Raw genomic sequence first — 21708 nt, 5'->3', positions numbered from 1 at the left:
ACAGAGCAGGAGAGAGACAGAGACAGAGAGGCAGAGACGGAGAGGCAGAGAGGCAGAGACAGGGAGAGACAGTAATGGAGAGACAGAGAAAGAGACAGAGAGATGGAGAGGCAGAGACAGAGAAACAGAGCAGGAGAGAGACAGAGACAGAGGCAAGGACAGACAGACAGACAGACAGACAGACAGACAGACAGGGTGAATGAACCCCGCCCAGGCTTCCTGCCTCTGCCCTGACACCCTGCTCTGTCCCGGGACAGCACAAGGGCTGTCGCTGGACGCAGCCCCTCCATTGCCAAGGGCCCCTGGGAACCCCTTTCCTTGCAGGTTTCTCCGGTGCTGTGTGACCAGAAGCTGCGAACAGACTGAGGCTGCAGCATAAAGCGCTCGTGCACGCCGCGAATAAAAATGCGCCACCGAAGATCACATTTACCGATGCGATTCAACTAATACAAAGTACAACGAAGGCACACACACAAGGACAGCAGGTGGCTTAGCAGCTGTCGGCCGAGGAGAGAGGGCCTGGAGACCGGCTGGCCTCCTCAGGGTGATGAGACGTGCCAAACCTGACACACTAGCGGCCATCCAGCTCCCTGCGCGCATTAAAATACACTGGATTGGATGTTTTAAATAGTGAATTGTGGCCTGCAATACCAGCATTTGGGAGGCTGAGGCAGGAAGATTGCCATGAATTTGAGGCTAGTCTGAGCTACATAGTGAGTTCAAGGCTAGCCAGAATTACATAGCAAGATCCCTTGTCTTAAAAAAAGAAAATTTTAAAAAAGAAACAGTGAATTTTTAAAAATCTTTTATTCATTTTAATGAGAAAAAAGATAAAATAGCAATGAAACAGTTTCAAAACAGGTTAGTAGGACATTTACAATAATTAATACATTGCGTATTGTTGTCTTCGTAGTGGTTATTCAGAGGAGGATAAGATGTAGACATGATGTCTAAACAATACGAGTACGAATCTTTCTTCTCATTGTGCTAAGAGAGGGGCCAGGGAGACAGCTCAGTAGAGTCAGTGCTTGCCTGTCAAGCACAGGGTCCTGAGTTCAAGCTCTGGTACCGCAAAAATAAATAAATAAATAAATAAATAAATAAATAAATAAACAAGGGCCAGGGAGATGGCTCGGTAGAATAAGAGCTTCCCTGGCAAGCGCAAGGTCTGAGTTCAATCCCTGGTTCTGCAAAAAAAAGAAAGAAAAAAGAAAAAGAAAAAAAGAAAGCCCAGAGGGCACGGTGGCATATGTCTCTAGTCCTAGCAATCAGGAGGATCACCAAATTGAGGCCAGCCTGGGCTACACATTGGGAGTTCAAGGCCAGCCTGACCTACATTGTCCCTCCATCAATCAATCGTTGTGCTGAGAAAGTGGCTGTACATAGAGAAACAATGAATCACAATGGTGGATTATACCTGTCTTTTTCAAAAATAAGATGTGTTAATGTATTTTTTCACAATTAGAAGGTAATGCTGTTAGTCAAACACCTGGATGGTGAACAGCCCAAAGAAAAAAGACCTGCACACTTCACCAGCTTCCACGACAAAGCAAAATATTCTGTGACTCAAGGAAAATCATTTAATACTGTCAGTCTGTAGAGTTTAACTCCAAGGAATGATTATGCACAAGATTTTTCTAAGATTTGTAACTATGCCTCGCAAGACAAAAACCAAGCTGCAAAGACGGTTGGAAGCAATTACAGTGCAGTGGTTCTCTACATTTTCTTTATTTTAAATTGATATTTTGCAACAGTAAATTACCTTTCACAGCAGCGCCTTCTGGCCTGAAAATGCAGTCCTGTGGGTTCTGTCTGTCTCTGTCTCTGTCTCTGTGTCTCTATCTCTGTCTCTCTGTCTCTATCTCTCTGTCTCTGTCTGTCTCTCTGTCTCTGTCTGTCTCTCTCTGTCTCTCTCTGTCTCTCTGTCTCTCTCTCTCTCTCTCCTCTCTTTTGGTTTCTTTGTATTTTTTTTGGTTGTAGTTGCTTTTTAGTTGAGGTTTATGTTTTTATTTTGGTGCCAAGGACCACACCTGGCCTTCCAGCATGCTAGGCAAGCGTGCTACCACTGAGCTAAATCCTCAGCCCCCATGGGTTATATCTCAATAAAGGTATTTGTTTTTGTTTTTGTCTTTTTGAGACAAGGTCTCTCTGTATAGTTCAGGCTGGCCTTTCAGCCCAGGCTAGTCTCAAACTTGCAAAGACCCTCCAGCTTCAGCCTCCTGAGTGCTGGGATTACAGGCATATGCCGCCATGCCCAGCACAATAAAGCTGTTTATAAAAGTCTGCCCCAAGCCAGGAATGGTGGTGCCTGCCTCTAATGCCACGCTTGGAAGGCTGAGGCAGGAGGACCACTGGTGGTTCAAGGCCACACTAGGCTGCATGGTCAGTTTGAGGCCCACTACATAGCAAGACCCTGTCTCAAAAAAATCAAAACAAAACAAAACAAACATCTACCTGCTCTTTTTTATATAAAAGTTTAGTAAACTTTTTTTTAACCTGATAAAGAGGAAAAACTATAGTCAGTTACATGATTCAGTGTAAGAAGTTGCACCTAGTCTAGAACAGGGAAGGTGAACCTTTTGGAGCTTTCAGTGATAAATCCGTGCCATGGGTTTGACACCACCTGGCCTGGAATCTGGTGGCAAATATTATTAAGCAGAGATGGGAATTCACACAGCTTCCTGTTCTCAATTGTTTCATTAAAAGCTAGTATAATTTGGATCTTTTTTTTTTCCCAAAAACTCAGTATTCAGATTTTAATTGCAGTGCTGGCAATCTGTAACACGTAAGTGGATTTGTTTTTTTTTTTTTTTTTCAGATCCAGGGATTGAACTCAGATCCTTGCACTTGCCAGGGAAGCACTTGTCCTACTGAGCCATCTCCCCAGGGCCCCATAACTTGGATCTTGAGTAACCCCAACAGTCCAGTCTTGGTCCCCAGGGTGTCATTGTTGAAGGTTTTTTGGTTTTTTGTTTTTTTTTTGAGGCCTGCACATGCCTTCAGGGCATTTCTGGTTTGGAGGAAGTATCTAGGTTCGGACCAGCGCACCTTGAGCCTCACTGCTTCCTTAAGCAGGCACTTAAACACCTGAGCTAGTGGGCGGGCCCCACAATGTTGAGAGATTGCGCATCCTGCATCCTTTGGGAGGCCACCCTATAGATGGCTCTGGGCCACTGCTACTGGGCTCCAGCCCTCCGCCTTCTCTTTCACCTTCTGGCCATGAAGTGAGTAGTTTCTTCCACTCTCTGTTCCCCACCACTGTTACTAGGTACCCCAGCAGAGGCCTGAGGTAACAGTCTTCCTGCCCTTGGCACCGGGAGTTGAGCTGAGGACCCTGCGCTTGCCAGGCAAGCTCCAGCTCTGTGAGCTAAGTGCATTTTTCCCACTTGTAAGTTAATCATTCCAGGTATTTTGTTATAGTAACATGAAATGGACTAACAGAGACGCGAAGAGCTGATAAATATGATTGCTCTGCAGGGAGCACACTGCTTTATCAGGCGCCCACAACCTCAGGGGCCACTGATGAACCAAAACTTCCATTTGGAATATATATATATATATATATATATATATATATATATATATAGTTAGTGCAGCGTCTACAGGGTCTCACTACCTAGGTCCGACTCAGAGTGATCCTCCTGTTTTCAGCCGCCCAAGCGCTGGGATTACAGGCGTGCACCACCACGCCCAGTCTCCATTGCTGTCTCAGCACGCTGCAGGGGTAGGGCTGGCCCTACATGCCGCTGCGCTCTGCCTAAGCAGGCGCTTCACTCCACTGAGCTATCTGGTTGGCCCCATTTGGAATATTCTAAGTGATGAGCACATAGTACACTTGAGAGAAACATTTTTCTCTATCTTGAGATGGGAGTCTAGTGCGTTGCCCAGGCTGGTCTCAAACTTGCAAGCTTAAGTGGTCCTCACACTTTTGCCCTCCAAATAGCTGGCGCTACACGTGTGCACCACCATTCTCTGCAAGGGACAGGTGTTCTAAATTGCACGGCCCTGAAGACACAGGCCGCTGTGCCGCCGCCTCCTCATCTCTAGGGATGGGAAGGCTCTCCCCTGGGAGTTCACTGCAAGGACCGTATGAGGCAATATCTGCGCCGTGCTTGGCGTAGTCTGCAGCAGGAAGAGAGCGCAGAGGGGCCTGAGCCGAAAGGCAAAGTCTGCATTAGCTTTTGCCTCACTGCTGCCCCGAGTCGCCGACACCCAGGGTCAGAGGAGGAGTGGCTGCTGAGGTTGCCAGGGCTTCAGTCCGTGACCGGCTGGTTCCAAGGCAGGGTGGCGTGGCGGGCAGGTGTCACAAAGAGAAACAGTTCATGGCAGGCAGGAGGTAGCAAAGCAACCAGGGACAGCCACAGCCCTCTCTACGCCTTGCATCTTGTCCAGGCGACTTCAGGTGGGCAGCACTCACCCTGTAACCCTAGAGCCGTGACCCTAGCGTTGCACCGTGAATCCACCCCCGTACCACGCACTCTAGAGCAAGCCATCCCTGGAAAAGCTCCACACATGAGCACATGAGGCTCCGAGGAAACATGCAGACACAAGCGTAACACCCTGTTCCTGGACCCCAGACTCATGCACAGCCCTTTACTAAAAAGGCAGCTGCAAGAGTTTCTAAAGTGCTGACAGTTTCAGCACTGATGAAAACTTCCAAGTCTTCCCTGAAATTCAAAATGAACTCTTAGCTTTGAGCCCCTGTACACATGAAAAGAAAGTTAAACAATTCTCACATTCAATGGCACAAAATAGCCATTTGCATTACAAAAGTTACAAAAGGGGATAACAAGAAATGGGAACAAAGCAAGACCAAAATCCTGCAGGGCAAACATTAAATCCCACAGTTCTACTTCCAGCCCCACCCCCGGCAATCTGAGACAGACTGTGAGCCCCAGAGGCTTGGGGGGCTCTGCCTCTGCTTCTGGTAGCTGTAGTGCCCTCCTTCCCTCCGGGGCTGGCCCTGCTCCCTCCTTGCAGTGTTTGTCAGATGACCCCCATTCCTGGCTTCTCCAGATTTCTCGGGTCTCTCTCCACTGCACCTTCGGCTTCTCACTCATAGCTTCACAGGCTGTGCTCCCAGGGGCACACTGGCTGGTCCCCAAGGCCTTCTGCTGAACTCTTGGTGGAAGCCTTTCTGGCCCCACAGCTCGCACACTGCGCATGCGCCTAAAGCCGGCACCGTGTGTCGATCCTGCAAGGTGCGCCTCCAGGTAGAGCAGGAGCCAGGATTTCCTCTCCCGTCTAAGGGGTCAAGAGCCTGTGAACCAAATCCTGAGGGACAAGCCCCTGGGCTGCCTCCATTCCCTTGATGTGCAGCAACACAGGGCCCCAGAGCTCTCTGCCAAGCTAAGTCCTTCTGCTTTGCAACTCAGGCCGCAGAGCCTTGGCCCACTGGTTCTTGTGCCATCCTCAGGCCATCTTTTCTCTTGTCTTCCTCTGAAATGCTTGGCTTCCTGCGAGTCTTTTCAGTGACCAATTTCTCCTCTGTTCTACCTTTGTGGGCTTCAGCTTTAGCAGAGCACCCAGTCTGGACAAACTCAAAATGTTTTAAATCATTCTTCTGGGCTCTTTGCTCTTGATTCTCAACATAAATCTGGCTAAAAGCTCCCAACAGTAGCCATGCCACTGCCTCAACATTAGGCTGCCTTGAACTTTCTTCTACCAGATTGATTAGTCCACTGACCTTAGTCTCAGGCTCTGGACATAAGCATAATGCAGGCAAACTGCCCACCAAAGCTTACCACACATTGTCTGGAGTCCAACAGCCAACACAATCCTTCTTCCCAGCAGAAACCTCCTGAGCCTGTTCTTTATTGGCAGAATTTCTATCCCGCCTTCTGGTCTTCTGAGCTCTGACCAGAATCTCCCATTGAGTGCAACCTCAGGTGTTCCAGATCTACTTTTTTTTTTTTTTTTTTTTTTTTTTTTTTTTTTGGTGGCCTCAGGTTGCCTTCAGCTCAGGTCTGCTTTGGCTTGAGTATCTGGGTATCAAACCATAGCACCCTGAGGCTGAATGCTTTGTTTAAGCAGGCACTTAAACAACTGAGCTAATGGGCAGGCCCCCATCCAGTTCTACTTTTTAAGTCAGCATTCGCAAATCTTTCCTAACTTCCGCCTCCCACAAGCAGCTCCAAAGTCTCCTAAACTTGAGCCAGTGAGATAGCTCAGCAGATTAAGCACCTGCTTAGGCAAGTGCAGGGACCAGAGGGGTCGATCCCCAGCACACATGCTGTGCCGGCCCTATCTCCAGGTGTGCTGAGCCAGGCACTGAGTTTGAGCGTGGTGGCGCACACCTGTAATCCCAGCTCTGGGGAGGCTGAAACAGGAGGATCACTATGAGTCCAAACTGCATAGTGAGACCCTGTACCAAATACACAAAAAGGGGAGGCTCCTAAATCAGTTGGTCAGGTACAGTGACAGCAACAATCCCACTTTTCTGCTACCAAATTCTTTACTCACCACTGAGACAAAATACCTGACACCCAAAGTTAAGGGAGGAGGGATTTATTTAGCTCACAGTTTGTAGAGGTTTCAGTCCACAATTGGCTGGCTCCAAGGCAGGGTTGTGAGGGCAAACAGGCATCGCAGAGGGGAAACAGCTCACGGTGGCGGAAGGCAGCAAGCAATCGGGGGACGACCTCAGCTCTCTCTGCCCTTCTCCAGGCTCCTTGGGGCAGGCAGCACGCCTGCCCTCAACATCAGAGCCCTTGATCCTAGCATGGCACCATGAATCCATCCCAGTGTCCCACACTCTGGATTCAGCCTCCTCTGAAAAAGCCCCACCTGTGAGTGCACAAGGCTTGTGGGGACATCCAGACTCATGCTATAATACTATCTTTCTGATATATTTTGCTTAAGAAGTTATATTCACATATAAAACACTTCAGAACTATTTCTACCCCAAATGGCTTAAATATTTTTGGCAAACAGTAAAACCTTCTTATCTATCTGGAATAACATTTCTTATTCCCTGAAGAGTATAAGTAGTAGGTTTTATTTATTATATAATTGTAAAGCGGGGAGGAACCCCTACCACAGGCTGGACTGAGTCCCATGCATTACGGATACACTTAGGGTAAAGAGGAGAATGGCCGAACGAACAGCACGCCGTCCCCCGTGAAGGAGGACTTGCCCGCTACAGCAAGGCCGGGCGGTAGTCATGACCACGGAATTTTAACAGCACTCTGGAATTCTGAGACTCATGCTTTCAGCCAAGTGTTTTGAAATGTTACCTCATGAATTCTTGATGAGGTGACTCTTCTTCTATCACAGAAATCTTAAATACCTGAATAAAACAAAACTATATGCTGACAGGAAGCCATTTATTTGCTTTCATAGTTCTGCTGAAGCTTAAATGAGAAAGCCTGGGGGATTCAATTAAAAATTAAAATTTAAAAAGTTCACAATATTGCATTGTTTGGCTTTCATTGGTTCCTTCCTTTCATCTTTTTCTCCTATTATGGTTCTAGTGAATCGAATTAACATCTGAGGCTCTGACTCTTTGGGCCTCTTAATACGGGTGTGTCATTTGTTCAAGCTATTGAGATAACCAGGTTTCTAATTTCCTCATTCCCTGAGAGCTGAGTATTTAATCCACACAGGACAATCTGTGAATTATCACATACCTGTGAGCAAATAAAGCCTGCCCCGTACAAAATGCTTCTCGTGAAAGAAGAAAGAACATCTCTGGGAATAAGAATATCTGCAAAGATCATCATGAAGTTGTTGAAGAAGGTCAAGTGGAAAACTTGGAAGACATTCATGATTAAAAAAAGGTAGTAGTTTTTCTGGGTTAAGATTTGCCTCATCAGCAAGAAGACAGAGGTCCAGGCAACATCCTGCTCACTTTCCAAGAGAAAGCTTTCCTCGGGACTTCTTTTAAGTTCCAATTGTCGCATGTGGTACATGCCAGCATAAAGGCTGGCAGCCGCCACAAAGGCAATGACAGTAGCTGCAGCCTGAAAGTTGGGCAGAACGTCCAGGTTACCAGAGATGAGGCCACAGAAAAGGACGCCACTAGATCCTACCATTGATGCCACTTGGTTAATTTTCATCAGTTGGAGCCTGCTTTCGTGTCTATTGAAAGTCTCTACAAAGAATCTACAGTGGGCCTGTTGCACGTAGGTGAGTGTGCTGTCAACAGCACACAGGGACGCCATCAGGTGAAGTCCACAGAGCCAGTCGCCATCCTGGTAGTGTCTCCAAGGGAACCACGGGAGCAGGAAGGCTGCCGCACACAGAAGGGATCCGAACAGGGCGGAAAGACAACGACCTACCCTGCAATCAGCCTTGAAGTCGACACAAAAGTACACAGTCAGGTCATTAAGGACATTCCAAACCACTAAAAGGATCTAGGGAGAAGAAACACACAGGATTACTTCAATGATTAATAGTAGTTGCCTCGGGGCTGGGGAGATGGCTCCGTAGACTAAGTGCTTCCCTGGCAAGCGCAAGGACCTGAGTTCAACCCCTGGTTCTACAAAAAAAAAGTAGTTGCCTTGAAAACCACTACTTCATAAGATGAAATGGGCCTTTATTTTTATTTATATGAAATATCTAAAGATGATCAGTAAAAAAACTCACTGTTTTCAGAACCAGGTGGGGCTGGGAAGATAGCTTAGTGGTCTAAGCGCCTGCCTGGCCAGCGCAAGGACCTGGGTTCAATCCCCGGTACAGAATGCCATGCCAGTCCTGGAACTCTGGGTGTGCAGTGTTGGCCACCAAAACCAGGTATGGTGGCACACGCCTATAATCTTAGTGTTGGGGAAGATGAAACAGGAGGATCACTATGAATCCAAGCTGCATAGCGAGACCCTATACCAAACAAATAAATAAAATATTTTTTTAAAAAAGAACCATCTGAAATATTAATAAGAATTATACTTAATTCTACTCAAGCGCTAATGTGTACCCATTTTGCTCTAGGTACTGTATTTAATCAAACCTCTAAAAACAAACCTATGTAATAGCTACTGTTACTTCTCCCAATTTACAAAGGAAGAAGCTGAGGGCCAGCAGACTGTGCAGCTTGCCTCACCAGCAACAGGCTGGGGGCCAAGCAGTGAACCCCGTTTGTGCCTTCCCACGAGCCGACACACGGGGCCGCGCTTCTGTAGCGGTGGCTTGTGCACAGCAAGGCGCAGTTTAAATAATTTTATGAGGAAAAGTAAAAGGAACAAGATTCACCAACTCAAGATGTAGCTAGCCGCATGTTCCTGTTGGTCACAAATGTGTACTAGGGCTTTTTTTTTTTCCGTATTTTAGGGCAGGGTCTACAGGGTGCTCAGGGTCTCACTACTAGATTGGACTTGTAGTATCCACCTGTTTACAGCCTCCCAAGAGCTGGGATTACAGGCACTCGCCACCACACCCATCCCAAGTGCTGGCTCAGCGAGCCCCAGGGGCGGGGCCAGCACAGCAGGCCCAGGGATCAAACCCCTGGCCCCTGAGCCTGCTTGAGGAGCTTTAAACTGCTGAGCTCTCTGGCCGGCCCAACACAAGGGCTTTAAACCTATGAGGTCAATCCATCCTGACCGTCTAATTGGCAATACTGTGGGCCTTTTCAGACAGATACCTAAATAATAACAATACTGATTATTCCACATAAATTAATATTCAAAATGATCAAGTCTTACCCTTCAAATTCTAAAGCTTTTATACTTAAGTAGCAATCCTTACAACATCTTTCTCTGTCTTCAGAGAACTTGGACATGGGTTTGTGAATCGTATTATTTGTTTCTGAGGGCCAGACCCAGGGCCACTGCAGGCTAGGCAGGTGCCCTAGCACTGAGCTACATCCCCAGTTCTCAAGAATGTCTCTTGATAACTCAACTATGTGAAGAATCAGCCATGTGGTGGGGCAATGACACACAGCCATGAGGAGGAAGTAGTCATGCTGTGCGAAGGGCTCTCTCACCTGGGCTTGATAGAAGGCCACTTCTGAAATGTTGTACAGGTCTAGAAACAGTTTCACATAGTAGAAGCTGAAGACAGACTGCAGCATCGTAGTTCCTAATGTTATCATGGAGTATGCCCAGGCAGTGGGTTTGATAGGAAAAAATGTCATTTTCCATGCAGAGGAGCTCTGTTTCCCTCTGTAAAAATAACAAAAAAAAAAAAAAAAAAAAAAAAAGTTACAATACCACTGCTTCCATACGATAGTTGATGATTGATAATATTCCACTGAATACAGCAACCAACCACTAGGAAGGCAGTATGCAATGTGTTAATTGCTGGAACTGCCCTACCAATTTGATTTGCCTGTCTCATTGCTATTTATTTCTCAATAAAATTATGGGGAAAAATAATATTCCACTGAAAATTAGTTAATTTTGGGTTTGTTTTTGTTGTTGTTGTTTGCAGAACTGGGGATTGAACTCAGGCCCTTGTGCTTGCCAGGGAAGCATTTATTCTACTGAGCCATCTCCCCAGCCCTAGGGTGGTTCCTTTTTGAGACAGGGTCTTGCTGTGCAGTTCAGGCTAGCCTTGAGTTCACTTCGTGGCCTGGGCTGGTCTCCAACTCACGACGATTGTACTGCTACTGCCTCCTGAATGCTGAGATTACAAGCATGTACTGCCATGCCTGGCTGAAAGTTAGTTCATTTTAGTTAAAAGAATAAAACCAATATCTTTGAATATATCATCAGATTGAATACTTGCTTATACTCACCCAGTGCTTTCTAAGATGTTGCCAGGAATTCCAGTTTGCACAGGGACTGACTCTACTGTTATCTTTTTTTTTTTTTTTTTTTTTTAATGTATTTGGTTGTTACAGGGTCTCACCATGCAACTCAGACTCGCAGTGATCCTCCTGCTTTCAGCTTCCCCAGTACTGGGATTCTAGGTGTGCACCACTATGCTTGGACTCCGGCCAGCTCAGACTGCCCTGGGGGTGGGGCTGGCACACCATGTGGTATCGGGATCAAACCACAGGCCCTGTGCTTTTGAGAGCTTGCCTAAGCAGACGCTTTAGTCTGCTGAGCTATCTCGCCGGCCCTTTACTAATATCTTATTATGTTTTTTAAATTATAAAGTAGAATTTGTCAAGAGTTTGGACACATTTAGCTGGTAGTGAGGGAGGTATGCTTACGTGTTATTCTCCTCCCTACTTGGGACGGTACAACAGAAGAACAACAGTGCAGTGACAAGCTTTTGCTAGTCACAGAGAAAGCGGATACAAGCCCCTTATGAGAAAGTTGCGCATTCGGAAACACAGACTTGCATCTAAAGGTTCATTCCTGCTCTTTTGATAAACGCTGTAGCTCTGACCCATAGGACACATCTAAGAGCCATCTCAAAATAGCACTCCAATTCTCACTCCGACCTAGATGTCCCTCTCCAATCCAGCTACCATCTCAGCCTTCCATCTGATCCACTAGAAAACAGGAAAGGTTGGCCAGCAGGAAGTGAACCTAGGTTCACCTTCCTCTTGGTCTCTTTTAAGAGACCGCAACGATCATCCCAGCTTATCTGACTTCCTGGAAGGTTTGGCCACATCTCCACAATCTTACTAAAGTAAAAAGCAGAGAATATTCACGTAGCTTGCGAGATGTTACTCTGAGTAAGCCTGGGGCCTCCCCCTTAAATGTGGGGAGCCAGGAGAGGAGGGAAATGGGAAGTTCAGTCCATTCTCTCCACTTCAGGGGATGAATGGCCAACTAGGAGGGGAGGACTGAGCATGTCATCCAAATGATCAAATTACTGGCCCCAAACGCCTTCTCTTATCCTGAGAGACTCAAAAATCACATTCTATGAATAGCAGGCCAATTGAATTTTTTAAATAAAAATATTTTTTAAAAATTGGAATAATCAATTACATATTTTTACATGGAAATTTAGAAATCTAACCATATACAACATTGTAGCAGAACAGTCCTACGACATTTTTTTGGTCTCCGTTTTCATTTATTACCCTTTTTTTTAAACAAACATTTACTTGAGAGACAGTACAACGGTAATTGGTATGACATGACAAGCAGAAAGCATTTAGAAGACCAGGACAGGCATTCCAAGCACGACCCCAGTATTACACGCTGCTGTCTTCAGTGAGGCTCCTGCCCATTAACTGCTAGTTTCAAAAGCCTGCTGAAGACTCTCAGGCTCACTGCCTTACCCATCTTGTGCATATAAATGTATGGCTTTGCCCCTGTCATGTTTCCTAGCTTTGCTCCTTGCCCTCTCTTCGTTGTTTAATCCTTAAGTTCTCACTTTCCTTTTAATTGTGTTATGCCTTTCAATTTTTATTTCTCCTTTTGAGTTCTTACACTAGGAGTACAGAATTTTTTTAAGAAAATTATTAACTCCATATCCACAGAAGGCACTAGATGTAGACTAAATGAGGATTATTTTACACAGGCTAGGAATGTAGCGCGGCTTAGAGGGCTCGCCTCCTAACAGTGGTGTAACAGGGCAGAGGGACGGGATGCTTCCAAAAAGGTACTTTTGCCCCGTGGCTGCCCCAGAAGCCGTGTGACCAGGCCAGAGCCATATCAGGCCCCTCGTGAGCTGTCCAGATGACATCTACTTCAGGTATCACAAATGACTCTATCTTCTTCCAGTTGGAGTGGAACCCCTTCCTGTCTGCGACCACAGAATAGAGATGCAACCCAAGCGGGGTCTGGGTCAGTTCCTGCACATCCCGCCTCATGCTGTGCAGCACACTTCTCATAAAGTCCTTTCCAGATCACGTGTTCTCGCCCCTTGTAATTTCTCTCTGGGGTAGCAGGTGCTGGGCTGGTGACCCCAAGGGCCGCTGGTGCCTACAGGGCTGCAGCTGCAGCTGCTAACATCAAGGAGGGCAGGCACTCAGCGCAAGGCCAGCAGCGAGAACACAGCAGAACAGCTCGGAGCCACCATCTCCAGTGGTGGCAGCGTTTCTGAGGCCTGCTGCTGGCTGCAAACAGCAAGAAAGGCCCTGGCAGGCGTTGACTCCCGCAGGCGTGCAAAGCCCAGGGCCGTTAACACGGAAGAGCTTCGCTTGGCCAATTTGTGATTTCTATATATCGAGCAAGAACTCCTAACCGTTGGAGGACCTTCTCCTTAGAGGCTTCTGAAAAACAGGGCAAACAATAGTTTGAAAGCAGGCTCAAAAGTAAGCCTACGTCCGATTTCTACCCGACATGCAGCTAGACTTTCTGCTAGCTGGTGGTAGTGGAAGGAAATGGGTTTACTCCCCAGCACTACAAAGGGCGCAGGAAAAAGAGCACTTCGTCTAGCTCTTTATACTTGTATTCTTAAGATGTTTACAGACTCTGCGGTAAAGACAAAATGCAAATCTAATTTTTTTCATTATTATGCAGTTCTTAAACACTTGAAAAGTGCAAGAACTACAGCAGCACGTGGTCCGCCAACGCTTTTAGCTTTCAAAGGTATTTTCTGGTTTGAAGAGGCTGGGAATTGCTGAAGAAGATCTCACTCTAGGGAGTTATTCTGGCATAAGCGAGAAAAAGAAAAAAATAAGAGAGAATGAAGACAAAGGCTAGAGGTTGCTTTATTGCACAGAAAGCCTCAACCAAGGAAGCCAGTAGGACCGAAAGCCAAGACGAATCTAGCCCCCAAAATCGAGGCACTCTTCTTTTTCTTATTTCACGCATGCATAAAATGACAAGCACACCATACTTTTCTGAACTAATCTGTCACTCTGATCTATCTATCATAGGTCAGAAAGCAAATATTTACAAACTCAGAACTTTGCAGTGTCATAAACTCCCTGATTTGACCTTAAGGTTTTCCAAACACCCATCCTATCCGAAACTAAGAATGTAAAGATCTTGTGTTTATTTTTCTCACGATCAAACCCAGGATCTACCCAGCTCTACCACTCAGCTATATCCCCAGTTCTTTTTAATTTTTTTTTCCTTACGGTAGGGTCTACAGGGTGTTCAGGGTCTCACTATTAGATAGGACTCATAGTGATTCGCCTGTTTACAGCCTCCCAAGAGCTGGGATTACAGGCACATGCCACCACGCCCAGTCTCAATCGCCATCTCAGTGCGCCCTGGGGGGTGGGGCTGGCATGGCAGGCCTGGGGATCGAACCCCCGGCCCTGCGCCTGTTTGCAGGTGCTTTAATCCACTGAGCTATTTGGCCGGCCCTCTTTTTAAATTTTTTAATTTGGAGACCAACTCTCTCTGAGTTGCCCAAGCTGACCTTGGAGTATCATCTTCTTGCCTCGGCGTTCCAAGTAGCTAGGACTCCAGGCAGACACCACTGTACCTGCCAACATAAGGTTCTGATAACACGAGAAACCCTATAGCATGAGTTTATTTTTTTACGTGTATTGAGAAGGTAGCAACATCTTCCTCTCCAAAGAGCTGTCAATATTGTTTAATTACTTTCATCACAGTACATCCCTACTTCAGTCAGTATCAAAGTGGCGATCACCACCAACAATCTCTCTCTCTCTCTCTCTCTCTCTCTCTCTCTCTCTCTCTCTCTCTCTCTCTCTCGTCTTCTCTCTAATTCAGGCTGGTCACCACGTAGTCCCAAGTGTTGGGATTACAGGTGACTGCTACCATGCCTGGCACTAACAATCTTTTAAAAGCCACTACTGCTATCTAAAAGCTCTTCTTACACGGTTTTACTTTAGCAACAAAATGTTAAAACTAAAAACACGTTTTGTCTTCACAACAAAGGACAAAGGACTTCTGAAGCTGGGTCTTTTTTCATCACAACACTTTTCTGCAGAAGAGTTTTAAAAGCCGCAGAGTGGTGTGATGAAGAGGCTGGAGAAGCCAAATACTGTTACTATGAAGACCCAAATCTCTCTTAGAATCAACTTGGGGAATTACTCATTAACCTACCGCTGAACCAAGGGACAATACTGACATCACCAAAGAGGCTACACGACTGCTTCCACGCAAACGGAGACCCGCAAAGCCAAAACTGCTTTTGCAGTGCAATTTTTGCTTCAGCTTTTCCAAGTGGGAACATTTCTGAAAACAGCACCCTTAACAAGAGCCATCAGCACAGTCCTGTAGCCATGAAACTTTCGGGGTTCTGTTTTGTTCTTGCTATATCAGATTTCGAATACCTTGACTTCTCCAGATTTAACTTTTAGTTTGGTTTTTTTATTATTCTGAGCCAGGACCTCACTGTAATTAAGGTCTGCCCTAAAGTCACAGCCTGGCCAGTGCTGGGCCCGCAGGCTTGTACCACCATACCTGGCTTCTTCTTTCTCATTTTTTAAGGTGAATTTTAACGAATATTCAGTGCTTTTTCCTCATGAACTTGTGTACGTCATGGAGAAAAGAGCCAGCACATTCAACCTCGAGGCTCAGTGACTAGGTCAGATGCACGATTCTGGAGACCTGCAGCCTCCACAAAGCACTTTGGCAAATACCAAGCCCAGTATTTCCTTTCCAAGGGGTTCCAGCTGTAGTTACGGAGACAATTTCAAGTTATCTTATTGTTGCCTCTGCACCAATACCTCTACCTGAATACTGCTAATGTGGGCAATAAACGCTTCACAGGGGGCCTAGCTTTCTTGTTTTGGTTTGGTTTTTGAGACAGGGTTTAGGCTGGCCTTGAACTCGCGGCATTCCTCTGGCCTCAGCCTTCCCAGTCCTGGGGTGCATGCCTGGCCTTTATCTTCTTTTTAACCTAGCATAAGGTAGAAGAGTAACATTCTTTTAGTTCACCTTTATCCATACTTAATTTTAGCCATAAGGCCGAGAAGCGATAGTGCAACTTTATTCAACAGAAAAGCTTTTTTGAGAGGAGCATATCGTTTACTATTTTACTAACATCAAAATCCCTTTTACGCGTCTTGGTTGGCATTCTACCATATGGCTCCCTCTCATTTATTGGGGAGGTTAGTGTTATGTTTGTTTGTGGGTCTGTTTTTGAAACGGGGTCTTACTGTGTAGTACAGGCTGGCCGTGAACTCACTCATGCAGCCTAGACTGGCCTGGGACTCACAGCAACCCTCCTGCCTCAGCCTCCTGAGTCCTGGGATTACAGGCGTGTGCCTCCACTCCTGAGTCTTCTCATTTCTCAGTGTGTGCTCATCACGCCACAGTTCACCCACTACCATTATTTACTTTTATGTACATGGGCTGGAACCCCTATGTTCCATCCCTAACACTACAAAAACATGTATTTTGATGCCCATAAGTGTCCCCTAGGGTACCTACACTTTATCAGTAATAATGACGTGGGCTTATACTTGAAAAGAGCATAAAAATATATCCTCACAGTTTCTTTTGTTCTCATGTCTGTGAAGCCCAAGAGGAAATCTCTCCTGAAAGCTGCTACCGGCTTCTCTGTTGGTACCAACTGGGGCTAGAACCTTAGGTTTCCGGACTGTGGTCCACAGTACTTTCTGCTCTACTTTGGAGTCTTCCTTAAGGTCTGAAGGATGGGGGATCTTTGGCAGTGAACCCCACATGGGGAGATTTCCTTGTCTTTTGCAAGGTTTCTCCAAAGGGCAGGAGCCTGCAGCCTGCAACACGGGAGGGAACCCTGGAGTCAAGCGTGGAAAGGGGGGATAAGACTTAGATTTAGGGTGAATTTCTTCCCTTCTCCACTTTACACACCTTATTCATTTATACTGACAGCCCAAGGTAAGTCTGATTCTTTCCTTACAAATTCTTATTTTTAATCACTGTCATGGTTTTACAATAACATCGGGGGACTGGAGAGATAGCTCAGTGGCACAAGGACGCACAAGGTCCTGGGTTCGATTCTGGTAACAAAATAAATAAGATCATAGAGTGACTTATAATGAAACTCTAGCCCTAACTCAGTCCCCCTTCAGGCAAACTTTTAAGTACTTCACACTTCATTTCTGGCAGCTCTTCTACTCCGTGGAAGGGGTTACTAAGTGATCTACCCAGGGTACCTGTGGATTCGCAGCAGCCACACGGGATGATTTAACGAACTCTACTACTCTTCCTTGTCCCCAAACTTGACACTGTAAATTTCTGCTCTAGGGATAATCTTTTAATAATATACTCCTACTTCAAACTCTGATTTTTTTGTTTTGTGTATCAGCGTCTATTAGCTACGTCCGGACGAGGCCGCCGTCCCCTCTTTAAGGGTGCTGGGTCTCTGGGCGCGCCTAGCATCCCTGGTGCAAACCCACGCCCCCAGATGCCTATCTGCCAGGCCACGAACCTTTGAAAAGTCGTGTGCAAAACTGCCCGCGACTTCTTGCCCATGAAGGGGGTGAGGGCGGGGGCTCTTCTCTCGGCCCCCAAGTTCGCCAGTGGGGCCGGCGCCCACCGTTTCGGGAGCACAAACCTCCGCGGCTTGAGGGCGAGGGCTGTGCGGTCCAGGGAGAAGGAGCTCAGGCACACTCAAGGGCCTTCTCCGGCCCTAAACTTCGAGTCCGAGGTTTCCCGCATCACCTAGAGCAAAAACAGGCGTCAGGATACCAGAGGGGCCGGCGGGGCAGCGCGCTGCGAGACGCCCCTAGCCCTGCAACCACCGCCCACCACTCGGAGGCCGAGGTCCCGGGTCCGCACAGCGCGTGCCCGCAGCGGCTGACAACGGGTCGCCCAGCACTGCGCCACGGCGACCGCCAGCATCTCCAGGGTGCGGAACGCCGAACGCGCTCGCGGAAAGACACGGCGCAGGAGGCGTGGGGGTGGGGTCGGTCGCGCCCCTTCGCCTTTTCCCCGCCTCCTTTGTTTGTTCTGGAGCCATTATTGGTTGGCGGCCCTCGGGACAGGGCGAGCCGCGAGCCCTTGGTGAGACGTGATTGGGTCAGGTTGCTGCCGTTCATCCAGTGGCCAGCTCGTGATTGGTCAAGGCGTCGCCAAGGTTTGAATCGCGTCCTCCGTCGGGGAGGGTTTTGCCAAAGTGCCACGTTGGGCAGAGCTGTGGCGAGAGGAGCCGGCTCGGGGCTGCCCTGGGCTTTCTTACCCGGTTGTTGAGGCTTGTGTGGCAAGAGGCGAGTCGGAGAGGCGGCGGCGGGCGCTCGGGGCGGCGGCGCGTCCCGCCCGGGAGGGCGGCTCTGGCCGAGGGCGGCGGGCGGGGATCTGGGCTGCCCGGGGCAGCGGCCGAGGCGGGGCGGCGGCGGGGAGAGCGGGCCGAGATGCTGGCGGAAAACCTGGTGGAGGAGTTTGAGATGAAGGAGGACGAGCCCTGGTACGACCACCGGGACCTGCAGCAAGGTGAGGGCGAGGGCGAGGGCGCCGGGCGGGAGAGGGCGGGGGCCGCCGCGGGACGGGGGAGTCGCCTCGCCCGGCCGGGTGCGAGTGCCCGGCGGGTCCGCCCGCACCTGGCGGCGGGGTCCGCCCTCCTGCCCGGGGGACGCTGCGCGGGCCGCGGCCCTGCAGACGCGCAGCTGATGGTCACCCAGGCGCCTCGAGTGCCAGCCCCGCGCCGGGCGCCGCCAGCAGCGCCTTCCGCGGTTACTAACTTAATTTGTGGCGCGTACGTCGAAGGCAGGCGTGTCCGGTGCGGGGGCACAGAGGCGAGAAAGCCGCCCCGACCCCGCAGTCTTGACTCCACGGGCCTTGGTGGCGCCTGCTGTGGCAGCAGCGCGCATGGGAGCTGTCGCAGGTGACGGTGGTGGTGCCCTGTGGCAGTCGCCGCGTCGAGAGCCTTTTGCGCGTCTGCTGTGGTCTTATGAGCAGCCTCGCTCCGAGAGAGCAGTTCACCCCATTTTCCAGGTGAGGCCGAGCTGTGAAGCGTCTTGCTTGCAGCCAAGTGTGGGAGCAAGCGTTTTAAATCGCGCTCCGAGTGAAGGGTCCAAGTCGACTGCCATCTCTGCCATAGCGTCCTAGTTTGCAGCTTTCTCAGTTGGGTGTTAGACTGTGGCGGTGGGAGGGTTAATTGCTGTGCATATAGTTCACTAAGTGCAACTGAAATGATTTCAACCTGCCCCACTTCAATTTGCACTCCGCTTTCAGTTAAAAATTGGCCTTGCCTTGGCTTGCTTACGGTGTCAAGTGCGACCCTAAGGCAGTCTTTAGTTTGGAGTGGGCGGCCCCTCCAGGCATGGGGGGGGTATGTGCCAGACACTAACAGACCCTTAAACACTAAATACACTTTTAATCCTCTGAATAAAACCGGACGTCATTAGCAGAATCTCTTTAACAATAGTTACTGGTAGAAGTAGTTAGTGCACTATGCTAGGAGCTAGGATTGCACTTCAAACTACAGAACATTCTTAACCACTAAGTATACTGAAGAATACTCAGAAAAATTTTCAAGCATCTTTTGTCTCTACAGGTCTTGCAGTAAAAATTAACACCTCACTTAATTAAATATTAAATGGTTGTCGAGCTTGTTCACACGACTGTTGAACTTGGCAGGAAAACAGAATGTAGACCTGAATGACCCGTACCTTTTTTTGTTTGTTTGTGAAGGGGTCTCACTATGTAGTTCCCACTGGCCTTGACTCACTTTGTAGTCCAGGCTGGCCTTGAATTCGTGGTAATCCTGCCTCAGCCTCCCCAGTGCTGGAATTACGGGTGAGGGCCACCACTGCTGGCCGATTTCCTAAGCCAGCGTAAGGTGATCCGCGGTGGGTTACGCTGCAGCATTTGCTGTGAGGCTCCTGGTGGTTGCCATGCAGTAGCTACCCATGATCATTTCTCTCATTTGCCCCACAAAGAAGGATTGACTGCTCGTTTTGATAACTTTATTCATGATCAGTGAGGCAATCAGTGTAATTGCAACATTTCCCTATAGTAAATGAAACCTTTTCTGCAACTAAAGCTAGATACTTTTCCTTCCTATATCTAAGAAGTACATGGACTCTTTAAGGTGGAGAAGGTAGGCTCTTCATTACTTTAATTTTCCACATCTAGCATGACACTTAGCCCTTAGCCCGTCCCAGGAGAAGCCCATTGCAGTTCTTTGAACTGAACTGAAGCACACAGTTTTGTGATCGCGGCTCTCTTCCACTATTAGCTAGTGCTCTAATCTGCACTGCACTCTACCCTCATGCACAGTTATTGGAACAGCCTGTTGTGACATTTCACTTGTGCTGAGAAGCCAGGGCAACATGTTGGGTTACATGGCTAATCCTCCTTAACCTCTGACCAAAATTGTCACCAGATCGCCGACGTTAACAAATCTTAAGGACCTCTGAACCTCTACACTGCCGGTTTGCATTTGGAGTTTGTTCTCCACTGCTCACAAAGCTCCTACATGCATAGCACAGTGGACTTTGACATACTGTATATCATAGCCAGCAATGTGGAGAAGGAACAGACGTGCCATTCCAGCAGTCAGAGCCTGGGAATGTGACCCGTGGAAGCGCGAACGCTGCATCGCAAACAGAAGGCCTCCTTTCCCTCGTTTCGCTAAATGATAACTGTACATCCCCACTTAGTTCTGAGTGGGGCTGCAGGTGGATCCTAGGCCCTGCCTAGCACGTACTGGGCACGCACTCCACCTCTGAGCGACACTAGGACTAAACCTGTAACATATGTCGACACTTGTGCGTTTCTGCTCCGTGCCAGGTATTCACACATCCATCCAGGTGCTAGGCCGCGCTGCCAAGCCAGCCGCATGATAGGCAGACAGGATCCTACTCAGGAATGTCCTAGGACTCTGCTCTCTGTGGCAGGCTTCAGCTGGTGCCTCTTGAGGTGTGACCGCCACCGTGTCAGGCCATTGCAGGCCTTCCGTAGATGTTTACTGCTAAGTGGGAGAGCAGGTCTGCCCCACTGTTTGGATTGATTAAGCAGGGTTGTGGGATTTTATTGCATGCAGGAATCTGCTTTTTACCAACCTATTACTGAGTGAGGCTTGGTAGGAGGTAGCTGCTTAAAAGACCTTGTTCTCAAAATCCTATCTCTGCTAAACTGAGCTCAGTGGACAGCCTGTAATCCCAGCCTTCCAGTGACAGAGACAGGAGGATCGAGAGTTCAAGGCCAGACTGGGCTGGAGAGCAAGCACACAACAGAAACCTTACAGTTAGCCAGCATTTTCTAGGATGGTGTGTGTGTGTGTGTGTGTGTGTGTGTGTGTGTGTGTGTACAACACAGCATTCGCACTCCCTGGGGGGTGTTGTACATATGTAGCTTGAGCATATCCAACCCTTTTCCTCTCCATACCCCTGTCTCTCATCCCTTTTCCCTATCTCCAAAAAGTCTGTCTGTGTTTTACTATTTTGGGGTTTCTCATATAAGAGAAACCACGCCATACTTAACTATCTTGTTTAAATTAAACCTGGAAGAGAAGTGTAACCAGTGGACGCTGGCGTCCTGTTCATACCTTATTAAAAACGCGTGGCGCCGAGCCGAGAGAAGCCCTCTGCTCCCAAAACGCTTCGATGAAGAAGCTATCTTTTGTCAGAGGCCCAGCTGGCATGGCAGCAGTACTGACAATAACCTCTGTGGTAAGATCTTTTCTGGGGCAGCGGGAGCCTTCTGTTCAGGTAATGAAGGCGCTCGCTTTGAAATGTGCCCCTGAGAGCGAGGCGGGAGGACTTCAGAACCGGGGTCTTTTTCTCAGGCCGGCTGCTGCTATTATCGTCATTTGGTGAGCCGTGCAGGCTTGGAGTAAGTATCCAGGCTTTGAGCGGACGGATCAGCAAATGAACTTTTAGTTGAATCCTAAAATTATTTTTTAAGATAAGTGCATCTTTGTTGTGTGCACCTAATCTGCCTAATCACTGCTTGGAGAGTCTGTAAAAGCCGACCCTGTGCGCTGGGCGTGTGGCTTGGTGGTAGAACTCCTGCCTGGCACACGTACAAGGCCCCGGGTCGGATCCCCAGCAACACACACTCATGGGCGTGTGGCTTG

At 48.2% G+C, this 21708-nt stretch overlaps 2 protein-coding genes across 4 annotated transcripts in view; one reads left to right on the top strand and one right to left on the bottom strand.

Annotated features, from left to right (window-relative positions):
* The window catches only part of LOC101578815 (transmembrane protein 180), a 51564-nt gene extending 34005 nt beyond the window's left edge, over window positions 1-17559 (bottom strand). The window contains exons 1-4 of one of the 3 annotated variants that reach the window (XM_023713796.1): window positions 17439-17559; window positions 17119-17351; window positions 9920-10097; window positions 7629-8354 (exon numbers count right to left, since the gene is read on the bottom strand). In XM_023713796.1, coding sequence (XP_023569564.1) covers window positions 7629-8354; window positions 9920-10097; window positions 17119-17162 — 948 coding nt within the window. In that variant the 5' untranslated portion in view covers window positions 17163-17351; window positions 17439-17559. Of the gene's footprint in view, window positions 1-7628; window positions 8355-9919; window positions 10098-17118 lie in introns of all 3 variants that reach the window. The other 2 variants (XM_023713845.1, XM_004623118.3) reach the window with 2 other exon arrangements.
* Window positions 17560-17820: 261 nt separating this feature from the next.
* The window catches only part of Cdr2 (cerebellar degeneration related protein 2), a 20183-nt gene continuing 16295 nt past the window's right edge, over window positions 17821-21708 (top strand). Inside the window, exon 1 of the mRNA XM_023706339.1 lies at window positions 17821-18119. Within this exon, the coding sequence (XP_023562107.1) occupies window positions 18041-18119 (79 nt within the window). The 5' untranslated portion in view covers window positions 17821-18040. The remainder of the gene's footprint in view (window positions 18120-21708) is intronic.

Source organism: Octodon degus, unplaced genomic scaffold (assembly GCF_000260255.1).
Source record: "Octodon degus isolate 3935 unplaced genomic scaffold, OctDeg1.0 scaffold00001, whole genome shotgun sequence".
Taxonomy (NCBI): Eukaryota; Metazoa; Chordata; class Mammalia; order Rodentia; family Octodontidae; genus Octodon; species Octodon degus.
The sequence above is the reverse complement of the archived record's forward strand: the minus strand, read 5'-3'. Positions and strand labels throughout refer to the sequence as shown.